Source organism: Pinus tabuliformis, chromosome Q (assembly GCF_031772625.1).
Source record: "Pinus tabuliformis cultivar Carrire ecotype Pingquan chromosome Q, CPIR1, whole genome shotgun sequence".
NCBI classification, from domain to species: Eukaryota; Viridiplantae; Streptophyta; class Pinopsida; order Pinales; family Pinaceae; genus Pinus; species Pinus tabuliformis.
In genome coordinates, this window is record NC_142296.1 from 1129183896 (window position 1) to 1129196323 (window position 12428).

Genomic DNA, 12428 nt, shown 5'->3' on the forward strand with positions numbered 1-12428 from the left:
CGTTGGACGAAAGTTCCCTCGTACAAGGTGGTCAAGGCCTCCCACATTTCCCTTGTTGTTTCCTTTTCAGCAATATGTGGGATCACATGATCCTTGACCCTGTCCAAGATCATGCACTTCGCCTTTGCTTGGGCCTCCTCATATTCCTTGAGAGGATCAACATTGTCCAGTACAACCACCACTTTCAAGGCATAATCCTTGATGCGATTCTTGTCCAAGACTGCCAGGATCCTGGCCTTCCAGATGACAAAGTTGGATGCTCCATCCAGTCTATCCTGATCCCTCAGTCAAACAGGTATAGAATAGGTTCTCTTCTCCCTCTCTCGCTGCTGCCCCAACAAGACTCGGATCTGGATTTCTTTGGCGCTAGAAATCCTCTAAGGAACAAGTTCCTTCTAGACTCCTTCTAAGTCCTGATTTCCTTCAGAGAAATCCTTCCGCCAAATAATGTCGAATCACCCATTTCCGATCCTCCTTTGCTGTTGCTCAACGACCCGGGCCTAGATTTCTTTGGCAAGAAATTTGTTAAGGCAGTGACTCCCTCTACCTTGGTTCAGTCTCCTCAGACGTTGTTATGCACCACCAGCAACAATGTCCCACTAGCACCTCAGTTCTGATCTGCACTGCTTCCTCTGCCCCAACAACTGAAGAATCTAAGCTCCTCCAGCTCTGCGTAGTCACTGCGTGAGCTAGTTCAGCTCCTTTTGGCCATTGCGTCATTCCTTCTTGGTCTAGAAAGATGACGTGACTCTGCGTGAGCCTGATCTGCCCCTCTGCTTCTGCGTTGGCCTAGAAAGCTGACGCAATCACTGCATAGGCTCCTCCCAGCTACTGCGTCACCCTCTCTTGGCTCAGAATGCTGACACAGGCACTGCGTGAGCCATTGGGTCACCTTTTCTGCATTGCGTCACCCTTCCTTTGCGTTCTCTGGCTCTGGAACAACGCTGTCACTCGGGACAACTGCCTCTCTGCAATAGATTTGCTGGATCTCCCGGTTGATGGCTTAAGTATCCTATGATCTGCAATGCTCTGATACCATGTGAGAATTTCTGAATCTTTACAAACATAAATCCTACTCCAGTTATTGGTTTAGCATCTCCTACTTGTTATTTCATTCAATAAGTTATTTAATTTCATAAATGAAAACACTATTGCAGACTACATTGACGCACAGATCATAAACTGAAACAATAGATGAGACAAACACACAAGGGACACCATTATTTTTGGACAACACGTCCCCGGAAACCCAATGCTGGAAAATTGATGCAGCAGATAGAGGGTTTGTATTATTAAGCAAGCAGAATCTGAGTACAACAGGTTGCCTCTCACACTGGCTAACCTTTCAGAGAAATATCGACAGCATGAAACACATACAAGGGTTTACCTTGTTCTCCAAGTCACAACTGATCCATTGAGTGGCCTGACTTTGACAAACACTGCGAAATCCCAACGCAATCACTGCTTGGGTCAACGTCTTGCCTCTCGGAGACTGCGTCACCCGTTCTGTTGGATTGATTTGCTGGAGGAAGATTGTTGTTTAGCCCTCTCGCTTAGAACCTCGCTTCTCAAGCAAAATCTCGAACTTCTGACGAATATCCTGCGCTGTCATTGCAAGAGACCCTCTTGGCCTGCGTCAGCCCCTTCCTGGGTTGCGTAGGCCTCTGCGCTGCCTCTCTGCCACGTACTCTTTGGCTCGGAACTCCTTTCCGATCCAAATCTTTGCTTCTACCCCTTTCACTGCAACTCAGATCACTTGTTCGATTTTCTCAACAAACCACGCCCCAAAAAAATCGAATTGACTGATCAACTTGGTGTATCTCCAACTGACCCTCAAGCCTCCTCTTATACTTTTCCTGTTGATGAATCAATGGCCGAGATTAAGTCCCTAATCAACGGCTAAGATTAAAACAGACTTGATCCTCGCCTCTTAGAAGCTTCTCACCCATATTTTTATTAATACCCATTAATATTTTTATTTTCCTAAGTTTAGACTTAGGAACCCATTAAAAATATTAATTATTTTAATAGCTCACAATCCAGGCGGAATTTCTCCAAACGATTTCTAGGTTTTGGAGATCTTATGTATTCTCGCCCGTCCACAAAAATTCAGAGCTAGAGCACATTCGATGCTACCCAAAATCAACATTGTACATGATGGCTAGGGGACACATTGGATCTTATGCGGGATTGCAGTTGGTCTCCATTTTGGGTTTGGTCTCCCTATACGACAGAGTCCTAACCCTCCAGAGGGCTACATTGGCACATGTAGGGTGTGTGTTGCGAGCCATGAGCCCCGACAACAATAGACAACACTCCATGGATCCCCAAAGATGTTCAGAGATTGCTCGAGATTCACCTATTGGATGAGGAAGATGCACCTGGTTCACCTTTGCCCAGCCAGCCCCACAGTTGTACCATGCACTTGGCAGATGACCCTGGACTTGTATGCTGATGTGACATCACTCACACCATCATCTGAGCCCTTACAGATGCTCTACATGCATCTTCGACTTACTTGGAGACCCATGAGGTCACTTGTGTGCCCTCACACCCATTGGGAGCACCACAGGTTTATTATGTGGAGAACAAGGGGCCAACCCCTTGTCCATTACTTTTGAAGTCCTATTCATCATTATGGCACTTATGGACTTCATCAGGTCTCTTAGAGAGCCCAACTACATGTACTACTGATCATTCGAGCTCTTGAGAGGCTTGTTATTTTGTTTATGAGCTAGTTTGGTGAGCTTGTCACCAAAAGTTAGTTATTTGCACATTATTTTTTTTTAGGGGATAATGTAGGTTCAAGTAGCTAAATTGAACTCATTAGGAGTGTATAAATACAAATGATGAGAGTTCATTTTTCATCATCACTTGGATTTGGAACTAGTATCTCTTTAGAGATTTTCGCTATCCTGGAGGACGAATTTTTGGAGCATGGAATGAATTTTGATGCTTGGATAATTTTCATATGTATTGGAGCTTCTTGATGGCAAGTTTTTGGATGGTTGGATATATTCTTATACATGTAAGTACATTTAATGCTATTCTTTCTTTCTAATTTTGTCACATTTTGCTATATTAGGGCTTATTTGCTGCATATGTTATGCGAAGTTGTGGAAATTTTGTTTTTGGATAGGGAATGTTTCATGTATGGGCCATGTATAAAGAATGAATGTTCCTAGGGATGTTTCAATATTGAAATTCATCTTGACAAGCCATTTATCTTGCAAATCGAAGTATAAAGTCTTTGAAATCGCTTTTGCTGCTGCGCTAGTGCCAAGTGAAGTTGTCTTTGAGGCCTCTTTGACCTAGAAAATTCAAAGGTCCATAGTCATAATTCTACCTGACTTTAATCTCCCCAAAGGATTAGGCACTGGTCCACCCAAAGGTGAACACCTTAAACCTATTTTCCTTCTCCCCTTTCCTCTTCTCTAGGTCTAGTCCTCTAGATCACCTAGGGCATCAAATATCTCACGATCTAGCCATCCAAATACTTTGATTTTTGGTCCACAACTGTGCTGGTGTGTCCTCAAGAAGCCCTTCAAATCTCATGAGATTTCGACGGTGGGATCTTGAGATATCGCAAGCCCTAGCTCGAAGACCAATTTTTCCCTTGGTTTCCCTTAGGCTAGAAACCTCATTGGGATCCTTGCATTGCATTTTATTGAAAATTCATTCCTTGATCCCTTTCCCCTCCTTAATTAGGTCAGACATATCATTGGTTGCTAAATCCTATCCCCTTAACAGAACCTCAGGTGCACTTGGTCCCGTGTGGTTCAATGCACTATCAAGGTTAATTCTTCAAAGATCACCTAGAACCCAAGTTTCTACAAGAATTCTAAGGCTTAGGGATCTCCTTTATAAGACACATACTCAAAACCTAACCCTAGAAATTTTCCCAAGCCCTTCTTAGAGAGACTTCCATCTTGTCTTCCAAGACGAGCAAGCCACATATTTGAGCTTGTCTTGTGAATAGGCTTCCAGGATCACCCCTCGCCCTATCATTGGTCCCACCATTTCTTGATCCTTATCATAACAGGTCTCTTCCCATCGGTGAAAGACCGTAAACAATAGGGAGCCTTAGCCGAGGTGATAGTGGGCTATTGCTCCATTGTTTCCCTTAGCGTAGTAGTAACCCTTCAAGGATCCCCTTTTAGGACCCATGCTAGTTTGAGCGGTAACAATACCTTGGGTTCAAAAAAAACCCAGCTGCATGTATAGGGCGATGGAGTTGATTGTTCCATCGTTGATCAATTATTTCCCAAATGGGCCCATACTTAGCCACTCTATCCTTGTATGCTGTGTTTATTTGCTCCTTCGTCTGATCCATAGCCTCATAAATGAAACCCATAGCCAATCTTTCCCCATCCACCAACCACAACACCTTAATTAGTGGCTCAACAACTTTCAAAATCTTTGTTGCCTTTTTCCAAAATATATCTTCATTAAATTTCTTTCTTACATCTTTGCCATCGCGTTTGCGAGTCCATTGACGTACATTCCATTCATCACTAGCAAACATCCTCTGCAAGTTTCTATTTTGGGAAAGCATATATTGCAATGTCAAAAAGTGAGTTGCAAATCTAGTGATGGCAGGCCTAACAAGATCCTTGCCCCCTGTGTTTTTCCTCATTAGGTTCAAAATCCATGAGTGATTGTAGATATACTTTGTTATGCTTTTGGCATGCTCTATAGTGTTCTTGATCCAATCTATTTTACCAATATCCTCAAGCATGAGGTCTATGCAATGTGCAACACATGGGGTCCAAAAGATGGTTTTGTGTTTTTCCTAACATTTTACCAGCAAGAACATAGTTCGAGGCATTATCTATGATGACCTGAACAACATTATCCACTCCCACCTCTTCAACTACTTGATTCAAAAGTTGAAACAACAAGTGTGCATCTTTCACCTTATTAGATGCATTAATTGATTTTAGAAACATGGTTCCTTGTGAGAAAAAGATAAGAAAATTTATAATGGTATGGTTCCTTTGATCAGTGCATCCATCTAACATTATGGTACATCCTATTTTCACCCATGAGCTTTTGAATTCTTTCAAATATTCATCAATGGACATAAATATTTTTGCAAAAGAGATCTAGATTCATGCATAGTAGGGCCTTTGAAACCCTTACCAACACCAAATATGGCATCAAACATATGTTCATAATGTAGTGAACGGGCAACATTGAAGGGGATATCAACATCATACCACCATCTAGCTATGTAATCAAAGGCAATTTCTCTCGATTTTTTTCCAATGGTCATCTAAAATAGGTTGGATTTGACCTCTATTAGCTTGAGGACCATGTGCACTATCAGAGGGAGAGGAGGGTGTGAAATAACTTTTGATATCACCCTTCTTTTTAATTTTACCCTTACCCTTTTCTTGAATAGACTCCAAAGAGGGAGGAACATAGCGAAAGGGGTTGGATGCATTAGTGCAAGAGATAGATGAAGAGCCCTCATAATCAAAATTGGGGTTGGTAGCCATCATGTGTTTTAGACTCTTCTTCCTCCCTATTTCAGCCTATTTCTTTTTGCCTAGCTTTTTCTTCCTCAAACTTCTCAAAATTTTCTAGCAACTCCTTCCTAATTTCTCCAATTTGTTCTGCTGGTGCTGCACATGGGAAAATTTGGTCTCTAATACCATCCAAGTGTTGTTTCAGACTGTGAATCCCCCCTTTACCTCCCTTAATTCTTTTATGACAAAATTTGCAATACATTTGATTATCAATTATTTCAGCATATGCCCAAGCAACATCTTTCATTCTAGGAGCCATTTTCTAATATTTGGAATTGGAAATGAAAGGACAAAAGTTTGAAAATGCAAAGGCAAAAAAAAACTCTTCAATGTTCATTTCTTCTCGAAAAATTACTCTTTTCAATTTCCATATTTGCAAAAAAAAAAAACCAAGGGCAGATTTGAGAAGTGAAAAAATACCTCTAGCCTCCTCAATGTTGCTCCAAAAACAAACTCCTCAATGCTGCTCCAAAATGCTATTCCAATGATTGCCCAAGAACCTTCTCACTGCTGCTCCAAAAATCAACTCCAACTCTTCACAAACTCCTCACAAATGCCCACACAAATGCAACGAGATAGCTGTGAGGAAATGTGATGGTGTTGGGTCACTTTTATAGGCTTGGGAGGCATTAAGAAAAAAAAAAAAACTCAGTTTCAAGTCCGCATTGCTGCCCTTTTTTCTCAGGCTTCGTCGAGAGCGGGCTCGGCTGGTCTGTTACCGAACCGGCCGAGTTAGTGTCCGACTCAGTTCGGTAACGAACTGGTCGCAAGACTGGTTTTTTGACCGAGCCGACCCGGGTAGGGGTCTGGCTTGGTCTACCAGGCCAAATCCGATTCGAACCAGCCTGGTTTTAAAACTATGCTCTGAATCTAGCCAATTGGTTCTTCAACTAGCTAACCCCAATTGTCATGGGATGCCCACATAGTACACAAAACAATCTTTGTTGGTCTATCTGATCTTTGGGTTCACTGTATTAACAAGGCAATACTCAACTTCCACCTTCAAAACTAGGGCAAATGAAAATGAAAAAAATGAACATCATACACTGTTGGTGTTGTTGTCGCGCAGATTGACACGACAACGCTCAGACCGGGGGCTGTCACTCTGATCCCCGATCCCTCCGTTTAAGCCTGTCTCCCGCGGCTAAGGGGGGTAGTCCCTGTAAGATGATGAGACCAACTGTCGACCAGTTGGTTGGGAGACACGAGATACGATATAAAAAAGCACTCGATGGATTTGATTAAATTAGCAGACCAGTTCCTTAAGAGATTGTGGCTAAAACGATTACTTGTTAAATGATATAAAAATATGGACCATGAACAACAATCATCTATCATCAGCTAAATCATAATGCTCAAAACGACATCTGGCAACTGAAAATTTTGAAGGGATAAAAGCCTTAAAACACCACGAGAATCGTAAATCATGAACCAGATATCAATTTCGCATCTCGACTTGAAAATTTAGATCTCAGCATGAAAGATACGACAATTCCCGAAAATGACTGGATCTGACGAAGAGAAAATTTTCCAAAAAATTTTAATATTTTTCCAAATTTTTTTTAAATCTTTTTTCAATTTTTTATTTTTCAATATTATAAAAATGAAAATTAAAAAAATCTAAAAATTTAAAATTTAAAATCTATTCTAAAACTAAATTAAACTAAAACTAAACTAAACCAAAATAAAATAAGTCCCTTTTTATTTTTTTAAAACCAAACTAAGTCAAAAATCAAAAATCTAATTAAAATAAAAAAAATTCTAATTTAAAACTAATTGCTAAATCTAAATTCTAAAACATAAATATTTTTTGCTTTTTTATGAATTTACATCAAAATGAAACTAAAAAAAGAATTAACATTTAAAAAATAAACTACGTAACTATCCTAAATTGAATTAAAAATGAAATCTAAAAATTCATGTTAACCCCTTTTTATTATTTTTTTTCCTTTTTTATATTTATTAAAGTCTAAAATAAAAATATAAATAAAATGAGACTATTTATTAAAATCTAAAATTAAAAATTTAACTACGCTTACCCTTTTCTATATGTATATACATCAAAGAAATACGATTTAACCTCTGAAAACAAAACGAAAATATAATGAAAATACCGCTGGTCACCTTCTACGTTAAAATCGAAAAAAAGGGCTGGACGTAACCATGCAGAACAAAATCGATTTACCTGATACCGAATGATTGGAGATTACTTGCGATTAACCTGGCCCGTTGAATGATTTTCGATACCTGCAGCGGAAGTGTTCAGGGGAAATGGTCGGGTTTCATACAGTCGACGGCGGCAGCTAAAGTGTTCGATGGATGTAATACACAGTTGAGACCACAACCGCAGGAGCATACGCCCCAACTACTGAACGATAACGTCTCAGCCACCAGAGGAAAGAGATGCGGCCTCGAATTTTTTACGGGGAAGTCCTGGCACGCGAATATGGCTCTGAGTTTGCTGATCAAACGCGATTTTATACAAACCGTAACGTTTTTTAAATGCTGCACAAATCGACGGCACCAGGGACTGAGATCGCTTGAGGATATTTACTGTCTATCCGAATTTACTCCGCCTGTGTGATGAAATCGGCTGACCCGCGTGCCAAACAAATAGACGGCGACAGATAAAAGGAAGCTTGCTTCTCAACGAAAACCCAGGCGTAATCCACAACTATATTGACCTTTAGTTTGCTGATCAGATGGATTGAATACGTTCTCTTTTATCCAGCTAGTGTACTGATGCATGAAATAATGCCCATCACAGCTTTAGCACATGCTTTTACAACCTCAGATCAGAAGTACATGAGCCTGCAAAAACCCTAGTCAGTGCAATGAAAGCCCTGTACACGAAAAAAAACTCTAATGAAAACTGCATAAAGAAAAAAAATATTAAAACCCTAGATCAGCTTAATAATTTACAGATTTGGCCCCTTAACAGCCAGATTCGGCAATAAGCACGGAAAATATTTAAAGAACAGAAATTTCAGATTGTAACTGTGAAGAACTTCAGAAAATCTCTCATGCAAACTTAGAAAAATAAACCGAATGATAGACCCAGGATCAAATCCAACTGGGCTCAGCAAAAAATGCTTGCGGGAGTTGGCTGGTTCAGCCGAGAACTTCCCCGAACGCCCACAAAATTTCCTTCAATGATGTTTTCTGCACAACTCAAAACAACTGTCAATAAAGAGGGCAAAAATGCTGCTAGATCTCAAACAGTAATGGAGATACCTGCCATTACTTCAGAAACCCTAACAGACTCAAACCCCAGCAAGTGAACAAGATACCTGTGCTCACAATACTCTACAAAAGCTATTATTAACAACTGAAAATAACATATGCAGAAATTTAAACAATCTCACAGCATTTCAAGAGAGTAACACCAGCAAGATATGGACCCCAAAGTCTTCTTTTATTAACCAGAAACAGATTTACAAGAGAGCTTCTTCAGTATCAGACTCACAGATCCAATGAATCTGAAATGACCACCTAAGACCCTATATAAAGGAATGATCCCAACGGCTAGTTCGAATGATCCATGTAGAAATGATCTCGACCGTTGATGAGGATCAAGACATCTCTTGATCTCATCCGTCGATTTATTCACTTAAATATTATTTTATTTTATTTTTTTAATTTTTAAACTTTTTAAATTTTTTTATTTTTTATTTATTTTATTTATTTATTATTTTATTTCATTTTTTTAAATTTTTAAATTTCTTAGTTTTTATTTATTTTATTATTTTATTTCATTTTTTAAATGGATCATCGAACTAAACCTTTGGAAACATCACTTAGGACCTAGGACTTAGGACTCACGAGGGGATTTAAAACATTTTTCGACCCTCAAGACACATTACATCATGACTTTTACAACTTACATCTCAAGGGGAAAAAACCCCTTTAACATAGACCCTCACAAATCTCCCAGTTCTGCGACACAACTATAATCTAGCAGATCAACACACTAGGATTTTCCTAAAATTCCAATGACAAAATCCATCCCGGCTTTGGGGTCAGGTTTGAAGGAAAACTCTGCCGATCCATGGATCGGTGAGACGAAAAACCTTCCGGGACATAGATTATCATAGAAAGTTAGGTCCACCTAGGCAATTTTACATACATGACTCTGATCTGCTTAGATTATTTACAATTCATACATGCAGACTGGGTTTACAATTGAAATGATCAAGCTGCTGATGACTGTAGGCTGGCACGGACACGTCGTTCAGGTGCTACCCCTTTCTGCCAAGAAAAGAGGGTGTACTGCATGGGAAGTTGACCAGTAGTGGTCAACAGGTGTAAATAACAGTTTGCTGTTAAAAATGCTCTATGAGCCATGAAAAGTGATAATAAAAGGAAAGCAACATGCAGTTTGAAAACCTTGCATAAATTTAGAAAAGAGCTAGTTAATAGGGTAGAATTTGAAGAAATCCTTGGGATTTGAGAATATGAAAACCATAGGCAGATAGGAATTGATCATTGCTCCAATAAAAAAACTTTGAGGGCGATGAGAACAATGGTTTGGCCCTCCTAAGATTGGTTGTCGATGATGTTAAACACCTTCCCTCTCACTCCACAATAATTGCAAAGACAAATGAGGAAAAAAATCAAAATCTGCATTTTAGGATGGTCAAATTCAGCCTTGGCATTTGTTCCCACTTTGACAAGATTTTCTGGCAATTTTTGCTGTTTTTTAAAAAAAATCACAATTTCTGGTATTTTCCAAATCTTGCAATTGTTCCAGGGCGATTTTTAGTTTTGTGGTTATCATCATAAACAATCGTGATGTTGGTGATTTTGCACTGTTTTTTTCATCTATGCTCTATACCATGATTCTAGGGGGTCATTGACTACTTTCTTTTTCTATTCTCGTAAGAAGCATTTGGATCTCTACATACATGAGGTGATTACTTATATCATACATGGGGTAGGCCTTATGAGATTTATCTTGATGTTGTCCCGACTCCCACCATGTTTATCACCTCCTTCCAACTTATCTTGGTAATTGGAGGTGTTAAGTGCTGTGTAGACTCCCCAGTTGTGGACATAGGTGATTCTAGATTGGTGAGGCAGTGCACATCCTCCCATTTTGTGGCCAGACGACCCGTTTTCAGAAGGACACAAAGATATATCTGCTTTGAGGGCAGAGCTACCTTCTAGCTTAAGTTGAGCAACTAGACACCATTCATTAGATTTTTCTCTTTTGTTTCTAATGTTAGGAAAGCTTTGATTGATCACTTTCGGGCTACTCCCATGGTGAACCAGCAAAGCCCTGTAAACCCTTGGCACTCCTTGGAGGACATTAACAAGTGTTGCATTGGTACCCAATGATTGATGCAAATGGAGATGTTTTTGCTCCCTCTACCTCTACCTCAAGTGCTAATGTGGCGTGCTTTCTCATTCTCCTTTCTAGGTTTTACCCTCTAGGCTTCCTCATTCTCTTTTCTGTAATTTCCGCTGCCGTTTCTTTATCTTTCTGCTTTCAGGAGTAGCTGTGGCTCTTCCGCTTAATGTTTGGAAATTAATGTATTTTCAAGTCCCACTGATCTGTTTTTGTCATCTGTGGACATTAATATAATTGTTTTATATTATCTGAATAGTCAATTATTGTACATAAAAAAATGCTCTTTTCTGTCTCTTTTAGTTGGATGTAGGTTTAGCAATTGCAAAGTACTTGCAAACTCCTTTGACTTGGAAGCCACAGAAGAGATCCCTATGTTGTTTTTTGATAAAATCTGTTTAGGCCTCTTTTTCTTTATTTATGCATTGAAAATCAGCCAAGTAGTGACATTCAAAAGGTGTGTTAACCCATATTCAATATGGCTATTTGGTTATTTGCTTCCAGTTGCACAGCATTGTTGATTAATGAATTGAAGTTAGTAGAGCCTTTAAGGCATGAGGGCTAGTTCTCCATGGCTGGAAAAATTTGACCGTGGACAATAAACTGTCATCAATTTGTGTGGAAATGAATTCCCAGCTGCCAAGTATCAAGTACTCAGGAGTCAGTGTAGTCAGTTATGTAGATGAATTTTGCTCCATCATGGATGTGTTGATGCTGCACAGGTTTTACTAAATCACAGTTTCACTAATAAAAAATAAACTAGTCATCACAGATGAGTTTTACGTCTAATAATTTCATGCATTTATGGCTTAAGTTGGTTTAACTTCCATTTTTATTATGTTAATAGCTGATGGAGCTTTAAGCATTGTTGAAATGCTCTATAGTACAAGCCTCCTTGCCATAGTTGGAGCAGGAGAGCAGGTGAGGGAAAATCTCATCTTGCAAGTCTAGATCTCCTTTGACTCTTGCACACTGGTCTGGGGTATTCTGTTGCATTTTTAAATACATCCGATCATGTTTCTCTGAATTGCTTTCATGTAGTTTATACACACATGGTAGCATTCTCATTGTATTTTTCACTGATGGCAGCCTGCATTGTCTCCCCGTCGGCTCTGTTTATTCAACACTGAAACAGGAACTGCTGTCAAGGAGCTGAATTTTGTTACAGCCATTCTTGCTGTTCGCCTAAATAGGAAAAGGTACATATATTCTGTCTTTCATTCAGATATGATCTTTCACAAAGACCATATATTTATGCCTCAATTTATACTACCCAGATGAACCTGCTACCTTACAAAAGTTGCCTATAAATAGCGGGGTTGTGGATCTTGTATGTTGGCCAACTTTATATTTCCAGAGAGCACTCGAAATTGCAATGCCACTTTTTCAAAGTTTTTTTTGTGATTTTGGAATTTCGAACAGAAACTATGTCTTGGTCTTTACACTTTCAGAACTGTCTGTAGCTGTTTACATTCCCCTGTACAGGCCACTAACTCCCATATCTGATTTTCATTCGGTTGTGCATGTTCCTTTTATATCTAGATTTTTTT

General features: G+C 39.4%; 1 protein-coding gene across 1 annotated transcript in view; it reads left to right on the forward strand.

Moving 5' to 3' along the window:
• The window catches only part of ATG18B (autophagy 18 B-like protein), a 326386-nt gene that overhangs the window by 98464 nt on the left and 215494 nt on the right, over positions 1-12428 (forward strand). The window contains exons 3-4 of the mRNA XM_089383325.1: positions 11726-11799; positions 11968-12077. Coding sequence (XP_089239451.1) covers positions 11726-11799; positions 11968-12077 — 184 coding nt within the window. The remainder of the gene's footprint in view (positions 1-11725; positions 11800-11967; positions 12078-12428) is intronic.